Source organism: Lithobates pipiens, unplaced genomic scaffold, assembly GCF_037356315.1.
Source record: "Lithobates pipiens isolate NorthernLeopardFrog02 unplaced genomic scaffold, aLitPip1_a1.2 Scaffold_22, whole genome shotgun sequence".
Classification (NCBI taxonomy): domain Eukaryota; kingdom Metazoa; phylum Chordata; class Amphibia; order Anura; family Ranidae; genus Lithobates; species Lithobates pipiens.
Window position 1 is genome coordinate 47,589,732 of NW_027507784.1, and position 16,429 is coordinate 47,606,160.

The following is a 16,429-nucleotide window of genomic DNA, read 5'->3' on the forward strand; positions in this document are numbered from 1 at the left end:
ATAGCCTTCACTCTGCCTGATTTCTATATATATCACAGTCACAATTCTTTGGCATTTGGCCCACAGTTGTCATCTTCAGCTGTTGTAATTGAGAGTATAAATTAAATTTTGCTTCCTTTCTATAAGAGTTGACTTATAAAGTGCTCAAATAATGTATTGCTTTGGACAAAGATAATAATAATTCAGCCTGGACTAGAATTTCCTATGAATTATTCCACAGTAAAGTTGCCCATCCAGTAAAGTTATGTCCACCAACAAAACTGTAATATATTTGAACAACCTTCAAAATGTACAAGCAAATACACTCTATTACCAAAAGTGTTGGGACACCTGCCTTTACACGCACATGAACTTTAATGGCATCCCAGACTTAGGGTGTAATATGGAATTGGCCCACCCTTTGCAGCTATAACAGCTTCAACTCTTCTGGGAAGGCTGTCCACAGCGGTTTAGGAAGTCTATGGGAATGTTTGTCCATTCTTCCAGAAGCAATTTGTGAGGTCAGGCACTAATGTTCCCACTGCAAGACACTGCCAAACCAAAAGTGGAGCAGACCTGATAGGAACCAGTTTCTTAGTTCTACCATCAGGCTCTGCCCACCCCTAGTATAAAACCAGCCACAGCTGATGGGGAGATTCTTCTACCTGTCAAAATTCTTCTATCTGTCAAAAACTGAATGTTTTTGCAAAGAAAAATTGATTTTGTTAGACGATTAAAATATAAACAACCCCTCCTAGAATTATTCTTTAAGGGCATTATAAACTTTTCTACCAGCATCTTTTGTTTCTCACCTGCGTAAGATGTGCATTGATCATGCAGTTTCAGGGTGTCATTTGTTGACCTGTATGCACAGCAGGGCATAGTAGAGTAAATCTTCACGTTTCTGTGTAGGAAGATTCTGTTTGTGTTCAAACAAGAGGCATGCCCCATGGCAATACACCAGTTAATGCATGAACTCTGTCTGTATTCTGAGAACTGACACTTCCTGTGAAGAAACTACATATCCCACAATCCCTGGGTCTCTTAGTCTAGTGCTATGCAGGTGAGAACTTCACGGTTATTAGATTTGACATAGACACAAACAGGCAGAGCAATTAACAGAGCTCACCATGCAGTCTCATCACATGAGCACTCCAACATTTGTGATGCAACACAGAGGAAATGGCGAGGCATGGATTGGATGCTGTATGACCCCCGAATAAGAAGTTGCCTGCTCCTTTTCGAATAAGGACAAGCTAGGTGAATGAATACATTGACATAGGGGAATCGATCAGCCATGACACTACAAACTGCAGCTCACAACATGTGAGCCCATCATTACAGGGTAAGGCAAACAAATGACACAGGGAATATAACTACAATGATACCTAGTTAAAACAACCAAAACATCTGAAAGCGTACCATGCCTTTAAACGGTGCCAATGAACATTATATTGCCAAAAATATTGGGATGCCAGCCTTTACACGCACATGAACGTTAACAGTCTTAGTCTGTAGAGTTCAATATTAAGCTTCCACTTTTCTGGGAAGGCTGCCCACAAGGTTTAGGAGTGTGTCTATGGGAAGGTTCGACCATTTTTCCAGAAGCGCATTTGTGAGGTCAGGCACTAATGTTGGACGAAAAGGCCTGGCTAGCAATCCCCGCTCTAATTCATTTCAAAGGTGTTCTATCGGGTTGAGGTCAGAACTCCAAATTTTTTGGTGGAGGGGGGATTATGGTGTGGGGTTGTTTTTCAGGGGTTGGGCTTGGCCCATTAGTTCCAGTAAAGGGAACTCTTAAGGCATCAGCATACCAAGGCATTTTGGACAATTTTGGCTTACAGTCTCTGCTCTAATTCATCCAAAAGGTGTTCTATTGCGTTGAGGTCAGAACTCTGTTCAGGCATAGACACACTCCTAAACCTTGTGGACAGCCTTACCAGAAGAGTTGAAGCTGTTATAGGAAATGCAAAGGGGGGACCAACGTAATACTACGGACTAAGACTGGGGTGCCATTAAAGTTCATGTGCGTGTAAAGGTAGGTGTCCCAATACTTTTGGCAATATAGTCTATATGAGGTCTTCATGTAAGATCCTGCAAGACATTAGATTTCATAAAATATATCAAACTCATATGGATACTTACTCTACATTCTTTGCCCATTCCGGAGGATTACTCATGGTCATGAACACACAGTTGGTGAGGATAGTGAACATTATGAGCATGCTGAATAATGTATACCATTGTCAAGGAAGCTAAGCATTAATATAGTTTGTTATAAGAGTCACTAAGGTAAAATAAATATGACAAATGAATTGCTCTGGCACCGTAATGTAATGTCATTTATTCATTACAGCACAAAAGGTTGCTACCCTACAGAGTTAAATATAAGCTTTGCTTATGCCTTTTTCCCTTCCGTTTCCAGAATACATACAGGTGAAACAAAATCGCCTATTGAAAGAGAGAGAACAGCTTTTGTAGCAGACATTAAATCAAATAGTGACTCACAAAACACTGAATAGGAGTAGCAATTGAGAGGAAGAAAGAAAACAAAATTTATGGAACCCCAGCAGACTAAATTGCATGACTCTCACAATGTGATTGCTGCTGTAAAAGGAAAAATATGGTGACTTTAAAATGACAGCTGCATATGTACCTTATATAGTCATGCAAGTAAAAGGTGCAAAGTATGCATTGTAAAAACTTTCAATAAGGATTAAATTCTTACTTTCAAACTTTCAATAAGGTTTCTACAATAGTACTAACCTTTTAAAAACTAACCAGCATAGCTCCAACCCATATTTTCTGAGCCGCATGTTGACGCTAATCTATCTTTGATATGGCTCTCCGCATTTTGTTGGGAACTGTCAAATTATCATTTCTTGTGGGTATTGGTTTATGGGGCATCATTGCACTAGTTAATTATAATGCACCAGCGGTCTCCAAACTTTACAAAGGAAAGGGCAGTTTATTGTCCTTTAGACTTTTTGGGTGGGAGGGGGTCTGATTGTGGCCAGTGGGAGTAGGAAATGCTCCAGCTCTCAGACTTGGTGGTTAGTGGAAGTAAATCAATTTCAATGCCTGTGGTCAGTAAGAGGAGGAATAATACCCCATCATTGGTAATAATGGCAGGAATAGTGCCCCATCATTGGTGTCAGTGGAAGAGTGAAAGGAATGATCTCTCATTATTGGCATCGGTGAAAGGAATATTGCCCCACTGTTGTGGTCAGTGGGAGTAATTATACCCCACTGTTGGTGTTGGTGGAAGGAATGGTGCCTCATTGGTGTCAGTGGGAGGAACAGTACTTTATATTAATGTGAAGAATACTCCCTTAAGGGCTGGATAAAGTTAAGCCAAGGGCTGCATTTGGCCTATGGGCCACAGTTTGGAGACCACTGTTTTACACCATTGGCAATATGTTGCAAGTTCTTCTATTGGTACCTTTTATTTACAACACTGCCCAGGCTATGCTTCTCCATATCCCGACAGAGGAGACAGAGGAGATGGGGCATTTCCCTTTCCCCACAATGCAAAGTCAAAAGTGGCCTATAAGCAGCACTGATCAATGCCATGTGGGGAAGCATGCTTATAAATATGCAAATAGTGACTTTGAGAAGGTTGCTCTTTGATTGGCAGAAAATCATTAAAGTGGACTTCCACCCGTTTTTTAGTTTATTAAAAGTCAGCAGCTACAAAAAGTGTAATCACCTTCATATCAGTGGCACGCCTAACCCAAAATTTAAGCCAAATTCAAGCTCACACTTCATAATCGGTTACAGCAAAACTTCTTTTCCTTTTGGCATAAAGGTTTTACATGATTAAAAGAAAGCTGGTAATTTTATTCACCCCTGCTAATGTTACATGGTTTGTCTTGTAAACTGATACATTCTGCTCGAGAGCTTGTGCTTTTGAAAAACAACAGACATGCTGGCTGTATCATTAGATATAAACAGAAGAAAGAAAGCCTAAAAAGGAAACAAATACAGTACAAGCATCACATCTATGAATAGGTAAGATGCAATATAATAAACGTTTACTTTTGGTACTAATACAGCCTTAATCATTGCAGCCCCACTGCAAGGAATATTTTCTTTTCTGCCCAGAGTTGGGCTTTAAGACCTGTCGGTGGACTTGACCACTTATTGCACTTATTGGTTATAACTTGCATTCTGTGTGTTTATTTGGAAAATAAAGTAATCACTATGACTTAAACTCTATGTGACACAATAGATGAAACATGTAAGAATGTTTTCTCAAAATTTTCTTCTTCTGCTTTCTATATGCTTCCACTGCCCCCTTATTTTTGTTAAAGACCCCCCCCCCCCCCCACTCCCCACCAAAGTTGCACCCAAGGCTATTACCATCCCCTGGATTGTTCCAGTGCCCCCAGGGGGCAGTATTGCCCACTTTGGGGAGCACTGGTCTACATCATCCAATGGCCAGCTTCCTCCTTGGAACATGAGCATACAAATGAAACCATTCTTAAGGGGGAAAAAAGTTAAAAATGTTCCCTCCGTGGATCATGCAAGTCTAATGCCTTGTACACACGGTCGGAGAATCCATCTGAATGCGTCCTATCGGGCTGTGTCATCAGATAATCCGACTGTGTGGTATGCATCAGACTGATTCCGTCCGAATCTCCGTCGGACCCAATTTTCCAACATGTTGGAAATATTTCCCGACCAACTGGGCCGGTCGGACCTAATCCGATCATTTTGATCGGACCAAGTGCCACGCATGCTCTGATCAAATTCCTACATCAAAGCTATTGGCTGCTAGTCCCATCGTAATGAAATTACGTCATCACGTTCTGAATGATCAGATTTTTCGACAACCGTGTGTATGCAACAGTTTCGGACAAGATCCAACAGGCAAAATCCGACGGACAAAATCCGACGGATTTGGTTGGCAGAATGTCCGACCGTGTGTACAGGGGCTAAAGGAGAAATGCGTTATTTTAATCTGGCTCACCTTGAACAGCCATACAGTGACTTGAGGCACTGCAAGAGACCATGGGAGATTTTGTTTTGCGCTCAGCAGGAATATGAAGTATCACCCCCTTATTTTATATTAAGAAGAGCTGAAACAGCAGTTGTAGTTATAGGGCTGGACTGGAAATATGGACACATTTTCAAAATAATGATAATAAACAATATTAACACAGATATTTAAGTCAGTGATTTATGCTTTTTAATAATTCTGAATGTTATAAATGTTACTTTAGTACTCCTTTTGAATGCACAAAGGAACAATAAAAATAGGTGGTTGCAGTTACAATGACAATTCACTTCCCCAAATTTCACCTTAAAGTAAATATTATATAAATTCATTTTATAAAGGATATGAGTGTACCAGTATTTTTATAGCTGCTTGACGCACAGGGTTGAAGGGGGTTAAAATGTACAAGGCAGATGTGGCACTGAAGCGGAAGATTGCCTTCCCTCTATTCAATACTATAAAGGTCTGAAACAGAAAAAAGTGAAACACAAGCATTTCATTACAAATGCTGGTGGATTGCATTTTTTTCATTGAACATAATTGTATAACATCCAGTTTTAAAATGGACTGTCTGGCACAAATATAACTTAAGATTGTATCTGTATAGTAAAGGCTAGTACAGGCAGTGCATTCATTATATCACGTTTTTACTGTATTTGATCAATTTAAGTAAAAAAAAAAAAATATATATATATATATATATATATATATATATATATATATATATATATGAATCTAGTAGAAGGTTGCATCGATTTGCATTATCTCTTTGTACAACATAATAGTAGATGATAGCATTCTTTATCTTACTGATAAACATAATCAAAGCAATGATAACAAATTTCATTATAAGGACAAGGCAGAATGGGAGGATGCAGAGCATCAGTATTTTGCTTTTTTCAAGCATTTCTAGGTTGCATTGTAATGATATTAAAGCAGATGTATAGTCTTTTCAATACTTTTAATAAATAAACATGAAACGTCAGTTAAATCTTGTTTCTATGCACATCTTTAAGAGTTCATTCACACTAGTGCATAGAATCTTACATCTGTGAAGAGGTGTACTGCTCTAATGCAAGTCTGAGTCACCTAACTCATTGAAAACATAGTTTCCCTGAGTGATATCTAATCTCAACAATTAAGAGACAAAGTAATTGCAAAAAGCCACTCACAGCTTCCTCTTGTGGCTAATAAACACATCGATCTATTTAATGTAATAAGAACAACACAGAAACTTGAAATAATATGCTTGTATCAAAATGACTTGAAAGTGAACTTGTGACAGGTTCTCTTGATAGCCAGCTTTCTCTCCTGCTAATACTTACCTTCCCCATGCTACCATCATCCTATTTACCTGCCAGAGCCCTAAGTAAAAAGCTCTGTGTAAGCTCTGTGTTTTCTGACATCTTTGCACCCCCTCCAGCCTCACCAACACCCCCTTTCCTCTCTCTGACCACAACCTTATCACTTTCACAAAGTCCTTGTCTCCAACCACCTGTCCCACTGTCTTGCCCTAACCTGGTCATGTCTGTCTACAACAGTTCACTTTCATCCACGCTGGATTCTCTTGCTCCTTTCACTACACAAAGTATCAGGCCCCAACCATATCAGGCCCCAACCATTGCAACCTTGGCAGACTAAAGACACCCGAAACCCTAATGCCGCGTACACATGACCGGACTTTCTGTCAGAAAAGGTCAGACCGAATAATTTCATCGGATATTCCGATAGTGTGTGGGCTTCATTTGACTTTTTTCTTCAAAAATTCTGATGGATCTAGAAATAGAACATGTTTTAAATCTTTCTGACAGAATCAATTCCTATCGGGAAAACAGTTCATCTGTATGCTATTCCGACGGGCCAAATACGATGCAAGGGCAGCTGTTGGCTACTGGTTATTGAACTTCCTTTTCTAGTCCCGTCGCACGTCATCGTGTTCGAAATGAACGGACTTTGGTGTGATTGTGTGCAGGCAAGTCTGTTCGGTCAGAACTCCTTCGGAAACACCGTCAGAGTTTATTCCGATGGAAAGTCCAGTCGTGTGTACGCGGCATTAGAAACATAGCCACGCACTGGAGCAATTGTGTCGTAAAACTGAATCCCAGCAAGCATTCACCATGTATAAATCTGCCTTCTTAAAATACAATTCCTCCCTCCATGCTGCCAAACAAGGCTATTTTGTCATGGTCATTAATACTCTGTCCTCTAGTACTCATCGTCTCTTCTCTACTTTTAACTCTCTACTTTCTCCACCCCCATCTCTACCCAGTAACTCACTCACTGCTCACGAGATTGCCAATCACTTCAAAATCAAGTTTGTTTCAATTTGTGAGGGCATCTCCACTGCACAGACATCTATCCCACTTAACATACCTTGTACAAAACACTTTCTTCTTTTGACCTTACTACTCCCGAAGAGATTGCTAAAGTTTTCTCAGAAGCCCACATTACCACCTGTCCGCTGGACCCTGTTACTTCAAAACTACTATCGTCACCCTCTTCTTCTATGCTACGCTCCCTCATTCACATCTTTAATCTCTCCCTCTCTACTGGCACCTTCCCCTCCCCTCTAAAATATGCACTGATTACTCCCCTACTTAAAAAGCCCTCACTGGACCACACCAGCCTGAACAATTTAAGACCCATCTCCTTGCTCCCATTTGCATCAAAACTTTTATGCCCCTTACACACGATCGGAAATCCCGCTAGCAAAAGTCCGATGAGAGCTTTTGGTTGGAAATTCCAATAATGTGTATGCTCCATTGGACTTTTGCTGGCGGAATTTCCACCAGCAAAAGATTGAGAGCAGGTTCTCTATTTTCTGACAGAAAAAGTTCAGATCGAAAATTCCAATCGTCTTTAGCAATTCCAATGCGCAAAATTCCTACGCATGCTCAGAAACAATTCAACGCATGCTCGGAGGCATTGAACTTCAGCGTGTCGTAGTGTTGTACGTCACCATGTTCTTGGCGGTCGAAAGTTCTGTCAGGAAAAACCATCCACGTTTTTTCCGACGGAAAATCTGATCCTGTGTACATGGCATTAGAATGCTTAGTCTACAACCGTCTGTGCTCCTACCTCACTGACAACAACTTTAACATCTTAGGCCGCGTACACACGGGCGGACTGTTCGCCCAACCTTGTCCGCTGAACAGTGTTTGGGCGGACAGTCCGCTCGTGTGTGGGCTTTCAGCGGACAGTTTCAGCGGACAGTTGGACGGACAAGGTCTTTCGGAAATTCCGAAAAACTGTCCGCTGAAACCTTGTTTGAGCGAACAGTCCGCCCGTGTGTAGGCCACTTTCGAAATGAGCAAACTGTTCCCGCTCGGAGGAAAGTCCGCCCATTTCGAGCGCGTGTACAGGTAGGCGGGGCCCGCGAAGGAGACGTCGCGGGCTCCGCCGCCTGGAATTAACTTAAAGGGGAACCCCAACGCCGAAAAAAATCGGCGTGGGGGTCCCCCCCAAGTCCACAACAGACCCTTGTCCGAGCACGCTACCCGGCCGGCCAGGAAAGGGGGGCGAGCGAGCGCACCCCCCCTCCTGAGCCGTACCAGGCCGCGTGCCCTCAACATGGGGGGTGCCTTGGGGAAGGGGGGGCCGCGCGGCCCCCCCACCCCAAAGCACCTTGTCCCCATGTTGATGAGGACAAGGGCCTCTTCCCGACAACCCTGGCCGTTGGTTGTCGGGGTCTGCGGGCGGGGGGCTTATCGGAATCCGGGAGCCCCCTTTAAGAAGGGGGCCCCCGGATACCGGCCCCCCACCCTATGTGAATGAGTATGGGGTACAATGTACCCCTACCCATTCACCTGTAAAATAAAAGTACCCAAAAGAAAAAACACAACACACGAGAAAAAATATTTTATTGCACAGCTCCGGGGGTCTTCCGTCTTCGGGGGTCTTCTCGCCGGACTCCTCCGCTATCTTCGTGTAGCTCTTTTACTAGCGGAGGAGTCCGGCTTTCTTCCTCCCCGCCGCCGGCCTCTTCTCCCGACTTCGGGGGTCTTGTCCCCCTCTTCGGTTCTTCTGCCGGGCCACCGCGCCTTCTTGTAGCTCTTTTGCAGGCGGTGGCCCGGTCTTCTGTCGCCGCTGCCTTCCGTTCTTCTGTCGCCGCCTTCGGTTCTTCTGCCGGGCCACCGCGCCTTCTTGTAGCTCTTTTACAGGCGGTGGCCCGGTCTTCTGTCGCCGCTGTCGCTGTCGCCGCCTTCCGTTCTTGTTGTTCTTCTTCTTCTTCTTCTCCAGGAGATGTTGACACGTCGCTCTCTCCGGCCGGAATGCCAGAGCCGCGCTGTGCGGTCACTTATATAGTGACAATGGGGCGGTGTCACATGGTATATGTCACATGGGTTGGTCACATGGTGACCCCGCCCCCTTACGATGTCATAGTCCCCATGTAACATCAACCCATGTGACCAACCCATGTGACATATACCATGTGACACCGCCCCATTGTCACTATATAAGTGACCGTACAGCGCGGCTCTGGCATTCCGGCCGGAGAGAGCGACGTGTCAACATCTCCTGGGGAAGAAGAAGAAGAACAAGAAGAAGAACAAGAACGGAAGACGGCGACAGCGACAGCGGCGACAGAAGACCGGGCCACCGCCTGCAAAAGAGCTACAAGAAGGCGCGGTGGCCCGGCAGAAGAACCGAAGAGGGGGACAAGACCCCCGAAGTCGGGAGAAGAGGCCGGCGGCGGGGAGGAAGAAAGCCGGGCTCCTCCGCTAGTAAAAGAGCTACACGAAGATAGCGGAGGAGTCCGGCGAGAAGACCCCCGAAGACGGAAGACCCCCGGAGCTGTGCAATAAAATATTTTTTCTCTGTGTTGTGTTTTTTTTTGTACTTTATTTCACAGGTGAATGGGTAGGGGTACATTGTACCCCATACTCATTCACATAGGGTGGGGGGCCGGTATCCGGGGGCCCCCTTCTTAAAGGGGGCTCCCGGATTCCGATAAGCCCCCCGCCCGCAGACCCCGACAACCAACGGCCAGGGTTGTCGGGAAGAGGCCCTTGTCCTCATCAACATGGGGACAAGGTGCTTTGGGGTGGGGGGGCCGCGCGGCCCCCCCTTCCCCAAGGCACCCCCATGTTGAGGGCACGCGGCCTGGTACGGCTCAGGAGGGGGGGCGCGCTCGCTCGCCCCCCTTTCCTGGCCGGCCGGGTAGCGTGCTCGGAAAAGGGTCTGTTGTGGACTTGGGGGGGACCCCCACGCCGATTTTTTTCGGCGTTGGGGTTCCCCTTTAAGTCCATTACAGGCGGCGGAGCCCGCGACGTCTCCTTCGCGGGCCCCGCCTACCTGTACACGCGCTCGAAATGGGCGGATTTGCCTCCGCCTTACGTGGTTGAGTCCGTTCATTTCAAAAGTTGAGCGAACTGTTTGGCAAACAGTTCGCTGAAACAGTCCGCTCGTGTGTGGGCAAGTTCGCTCATGCAAATTTTGAGCGGACTGTTTGCCGAAACTGTTTGACGAACAAGGTTGGGCAAACAGTCCGCGCGTGTGTACGCGGCCTTACAGTCTGGCTTTCGCTTACTACACTCCACTGAAACTGCCCCACTGAAACTCACTAATGATCTACTAACTTCTAAAACCAAATGGCCACTACTCCATATTCATACTACTAGACCTCTCTGCAGCCTTTGATACTGTTGACCATTCCCTCCCTCTCAAACAAACTTGACTCTCTTGGTCTTCAAGTCTCTGCTTACTCCTGGTTCTCCTCCTACCTATCACAGCGCTCCTTCAATGTTACCTATAACTCTGTTTCCTCTTCTCCACTTCCTCTTTCTGTAGGGGTACCCCAAGGTTCTATCCTCTGACCCCTCCTCTTCTCCATTTACACCTCCCTTGGTCAATTGATACTTCCAGTACCATCTGTATGCTGACAACACACAAATCTATCTCTCTGCTCCTCACTCCTTCAGTCTCCTCCCGCATTACTAATTTATTAAAGAGGAGGGCCACCTTAAAAAAAATATTAAAAGTCAGCAGCTACAAATACTGCAGCTGCTGACTTTTAATAAATGGACACTTACCTGTCCATGGCGCCCACGATGTCGACAGTAGATGACGAGCAATCGCTCGTCTCTCGGCAGCCACAGTCGCCATCCTCTGTCAGGGAATCAGGAAGTGAAGTGTTGCGGCTTCACTGCCCGGTTCCCTACTGCGCATGCGCATCTTCACTGGTCCCTGTTGTGTTCTGGGAACTGTGTGTTTCCCAGAACACAACGGCGGGGGGGGGGGGGGGGCATCTGCGGCTAGCTGTTCCCAGAAGTGGGTGCAGATACCTGGATCATACAGGTATCAGCACCCCCTCCCCCTTGAAAGGTGCCAATTGTGGTACCGGAGGGGGGGTGGAATCCGTTGAGCGGAAGTTCCCCTTTAGGGTGGAACTCCGCTTTACCTGACATATCAGCATGGATGTCACACCATTTCCTCGAACTCAATCTTTCTAAAACTGAGCTCATAATTTTTCCATCAGCCCCCCCATGCCAGGGGGCTAGGGGTAATCCTGGACTCTGACCTGTCCTTTCAGCCCCAAATCCAATCGCTGTCCAAATCTTGAAGACTTCACCTTTTTAAACGTTGAAACCACTAAGCAACTTATTCCCTCCCTCGTTATCTCTCGCCTTGACTAGTCTAAATCCCTTCTCATTGGCCTACCTCTCCGCAAGCTATCTGCTTTTCAGTCTATCATGAATGCGGCTGACAGACTCATCCACCTTACCAACCGTTCAGTGTCCCCTATCTGCCAATCCCTCCACTGGCTTCCAATTGCCAAACAAATAAAATTCAAAACACTAATAATAACATACAAAGCCATTTACAACTTGGCCCCCAAGCTACATCACCAAGCTTGTCTCCAAATATCACCCAAACCATCTTCTCTGCTCCTCCCAATACCTCTTAATCTCTAACTCCCTTGTCTCATTCTCTCCAGGACCTCTCCAGAGCTTCTCCCCTTCTCTCTTACTCACTACCCTAATCTGTCCGGTTACCTACTACTCTGTCCACTTTTAGGGAATCCTGAAAACTCATCTCTTTAGGGTAGCCTATCCTGCCTTCAGCTAACAAACAAATCTTCTACTTCCCTTACTTTTGTTTCACCAGCCCCTCCCTATTAGATTGTAAGTTCACAGGAGCATGGCCCCCCTTACCCTCTCTTGTATTAAATTGTATTGTTGCTGTACTGTCTCCCTTTATATTTTAAAGTGCTGTGCAAACAGTTGGAACTGTGCTGCACAAACTGTTGGAGCTATATAAATCCTGTAAAATAATATTAATAATAATACAATGACCCACCATGCAGGGTCAGGGCTGTCCATTGGCCGTTCAGGCGCTGTGCACTGCACTGTGGTTGAAACTAGAAAAGATCAGGTGCTTCCTCATATCAGAAAGAAATGAGCATTTTATAGGCTCCAGCAGATAAATGGTGGTGTAGGAACACTGTAAAAGTAGGTATCAGTGGAAGGGGGAAAGGGCTATTAAGGGTACTTGTCACTATGATTTGAATGAGCAATCTGCAATCATAATTTAAAATATGTGCTTACTGAAAATACAATATACTTTCCCATTAACTGTAGGACAAAGCAGAGCTATACTGACAATGGTCAAGAACACTGCACCTGCCACACTATTAGCTGGTCTCTGTTCTGTAGTACAAAGACTGAAATGCCTGTCTATAGCCTGTCTATAGCCTCTCCTTCAACAATCAGCAAAAATATATAACCATTCGAACATTTACACTTAAGGCTTGGGGGGAGGCAGAAAAAAATTGGCAAAAGGCACAGTTTAGCTGCATTTTTACGGCTTCCCCAAAAGGGGTTGTTCCACTCCTCCTCCTTCCCACTTCTTTGCCATATTTTTTTTTTGGGGGGGGGGGCATGTAGGCATGTACCTAATTTGGACAGGTACCTTATCCCTCTTCTGCTCGGATCAGCTAGACAATCTGAGGGGGAGTTCTCCTCCCACCTCCCTGCCCGCAGCCTTCTGAGACACATCATAGGACCTAGAAGGCTGCGGGACCATTCACAATGTGCAGTGGGCAGCCTGATGTGAAGCTGCAAGAAGTCACAGCCAGCTGTGCAGATTTACCCAGCGGGCACCGGGGACCCGAAGGCTGATGAAGAACCAGACCGGGTGGGGATTGTGCTGGATCCTTGGACGGATGAGTACTTGCTTATCAAAAGTCATCAGCTACAGTTTTTGTAGCGACTTAATTTTTGCAGAAGGGACTTAAGACCCGACAGGGGTCACACTGCTTTGCTTCATGACCTGCTGTTAGGTGTACCCTTTGACTCATGCAGCGGGCAGTGCTGCAAGTGAATCTGGCTACACAAAAATCACGTGCAATGCTTGTGTTTGCAGCATGGTGGCACAGGCTTTTAAAGTTTTTTAGTTAGTCCTTGATATTTTGCACCAGTTTGCATAGAGTGAAGTAAAATTTTGGAAAGACAAACTTCTCTGTCTTATTCCTAGGGGACGTTTAGTCTAATCCTAATAGTGGTGTTCTAGTGCCACACCTTTGGCTAAGAAAGACCATGCCAAGTACAAGAGTAGTTCACTAAAGACCGATGTTCATTTTTAGATGCCAATAAGTACCAACTGATGTAATATATCTTTGCCAGTGACTTTGCTAGCATAGTCTCTGCGGTACCAATGCTCTCAGCTAAACCTTTCTGCACATCTACCACTTAACACTCTCATCTTATCACCAAGGACACTCAATCTCCCTATATGCTTTTTTTTTATTCAAAGCTGAACTTCAGCCAAACAGATGAAAACACATATTAAATACATTTAAATGATCTGTTATTTGTATTTCAGTCTATTCAGTCTTGAGATTTACGTAGTTCTGCCAAGAGGAACAGCCCTGTCTGGCAGAGCAGCAGATCTGTTTTCTGCTGCATTAAAGTAACACAGATTGTGTCCCTCCCCCAACCTGTGGCTGTACAGTGAAAGGAGAAGCAGCACATTGATAAGCTCATTACTCTGTCACTTTGCTCTTTCATCCCCTTAGCATATTTCTTGTTATGCATCTATGTATAAAGCTGAATGAATTTGTGTCCTTTACTGTATACATGCTGGATTTCAGCTTTAATTTAGGGTACAGAGAATCTGGAAAATACTTTCATAACTGGAGCATGTAAGCACACAACTCTTGATGCCTAAGTCAATACTCTGCTTTGGAACATCTCCGTTAGACTCGGTTTACACTGCTGTGGTGTGAGTTACATCCATTTCCGAGTGCGACTGCAGTGCGAATTCACAGTGCGATTTTTTTTGTGTGTCAGGTGCAATTAAGTTACGCTAAAAAAGCGCTTTTACTCCCTTAGTGTTAGATGCTGCCCCCTGGTTTTCCCCTCCAGATACCTTAAGGAAGTTATTGTCACATCTTTTAATAGAGTTAACATTTATACATTTTAGATGGCTTGCTCAAGCTCTTCAATTTCAAGGATTTTGGGCCCCATGACACCGATACGCAGCAACCCTGACTTTCTCCCAGACTATCCAGGTTTTTTTTTTTGAAAGACTGGAACATTTGATCCTGCCAAATGCTTCTTCAAAAATGGTGCATTCAGAGATAGACTGAATATATCACTTAAGTCCCCTTCGGATTCCCTCCCTACTTGGACTACATTTAGAGCAGACACTTTTTGAAACTACCCCTCTAGATTAGTGGTCATCAACCATGTCCTCAGGGTCCACTAACAGGCCCCAGGGTTTTTTTTCAGCTGGAACTTGGTGGAACTCAGTTCCACCACCTTTGACTCAGGCCCTCTGCTCCCTGCTCACCACTAACACTAGTAAACACAGAAGGCAGGCTTCTGTGTTTAAAAATGACAGCCTGTCTCCCAATGGCTCCCACAGATTTGATCTCCTGAGGGGCTCCCTCTGAGTGCAGGATGGGGACAAGGGAAATGCAGGTGCCCGGGGTGCAGTGCAGATGCCGACACCCCCACTGGATGGTCTCCCTGCAAGTGAGAGAGGCAGAGCCACCTACAGTGGACAAGGAGGCATACCTCCCAACCGTCCCTGATTGGCCGGGACTGTCCCAGAAATCAGTCCCTCTCCCGGAATCCCGTGAAATCAGGGCTGAGTTCTGGAATGCCCGCAGCATGTGTGGGTTGTCATGGTTCCCGCATGCCGCGAGCAACACATTTTATAGCAACCAGCATCTCTCCAGGGCACACAGCACAGAGTGGAGTGCACTGAACCTGCCCCTCCTCCTCCTATGTTTTCCGGTGCACAGAGGAGGAGGCGGGAAGCAGCACACCGCTCTGCCACAACAACGCAGCCGATCTGAGGTAGGATTTTAGCCACATAGACGCACCAACAGCAGACCTCCCCTCCTACTCTGAATGTCCTCTGGGATGGGATGAGGGGGGGACAAGAAGGATGGAGCTGGGATGGGATGAGGGGGGACAAGAAGGATGGAGCTGGGATGGGATGAGGGGGGGACAAGAAGGATGGAGCTGGGATGGGATGAGAGGGGACAAGAAGGATAGAGCTGGGATGGGATGAGGGGGGGAAAGAAGGATGGAGCTGGGGTGGGATGAGGGGGGACAAGAAGGATGGAGCTGGGATGGGATGAGGGGGAACAAGAAGGATAGAGCTGGGATGGGATGAGGGGGGACAAGAAGGATGGAGCTGGGATGGGATGAGGGGGGGACAAGAAGGATGGAGCTGGGATGGGATGAGAGGGGACAAGAAGGATAGAGCTGGGATGGGATGAGGGGGGAAAAGAAGGATGGAGCTGGGGTGGGATGAGGGGGGGACAAGAAGGATGGAGCTGGGATGGGATGAGGGGGAACAAGAAGGATAGAGCTGGGATGGGATGAGGGGGGGAAAGAAGGAAGGAGCTGGGATGGGGGATGAGGGGGGACAAGAAGAATGGAGCTGGGATGGGATGAGGGAGTGACAAGAAGGATGGAGCTGGGATGGGATGAGGAAGGAGGACAAGAAGGATGGAGCTGCTGGGATGGGATTGAGGGAAGAATAGAGCCGGGATGGGATCGGGGGATGGAGAGAGCCGGGATGGTAAATGGACGTGGGATGAATTGAGCCGGGAAGGGATCGGGGGATGGATAGAGCCAGGATGAGATAAGGGGGATGTATAGAGTTGGGATGGAATCGGGGATGAATGGAGCCAGGATTGGATCGGGGTGGTGGATGGAGTCGGGATGGGATTAAGGGAATATATGGAGCCGCCCCCTGCATTCTATAGATTACATACTCCTGTACCCTGGATTCTGTACATTACACACTCCTGTCCCCTGCATTCTGTACATTACACACTCCTGTCCCCTGCATTCTGTACATTACACACTCCTGTCCCCTGGATTCTGTACATTACACACTCCTGACCCCTGCATTCTGTACATTACAGACTCCTGACCCCTGCATTCTGTACATTACACACTCCAGTCCTGACCCCTGCATTCTGTACATTAC

The 16,429-nt window shown here is 45.9% G+C and overlaps 1 protein-coding gene across 4 annotated transcripts in view; it reads right to left on the minus strand.

The window, feature by feature from the left end:
- LOC143923735 (sodium channel protein type 2 subunit alpha-like) overlaps window positions 1-16,429 on the minus strand; it is a 351,076-nt gene that overhangs the window by 236,688 nt on the left and 97,959 nt on the right. For all 4 annotated transcript variants that reach the window (XR_013261775.1, XR_013261774.1, XM_077447556.1 and 1 more), the window contains exons 3-4: window positions 5,323-5,443; window positions 2,125-2,212 (exon numbers count right to left, since the gene is read on the minus strand). Coding sequence is in view for 2 of the 4 variants with exons in the window: in XM_077447556.1 (XP_077303682.1) it covers window positions 2,125-2,212; window positions 5,323-5,443 (209 nt within the window). In the remaining 2 variants the exon portion in view is untranslated. The remainder of the gene's footprint in view (window positions 1-2,124; window positions 2,213-5,322; window positions 5,444-16,429) is intronic.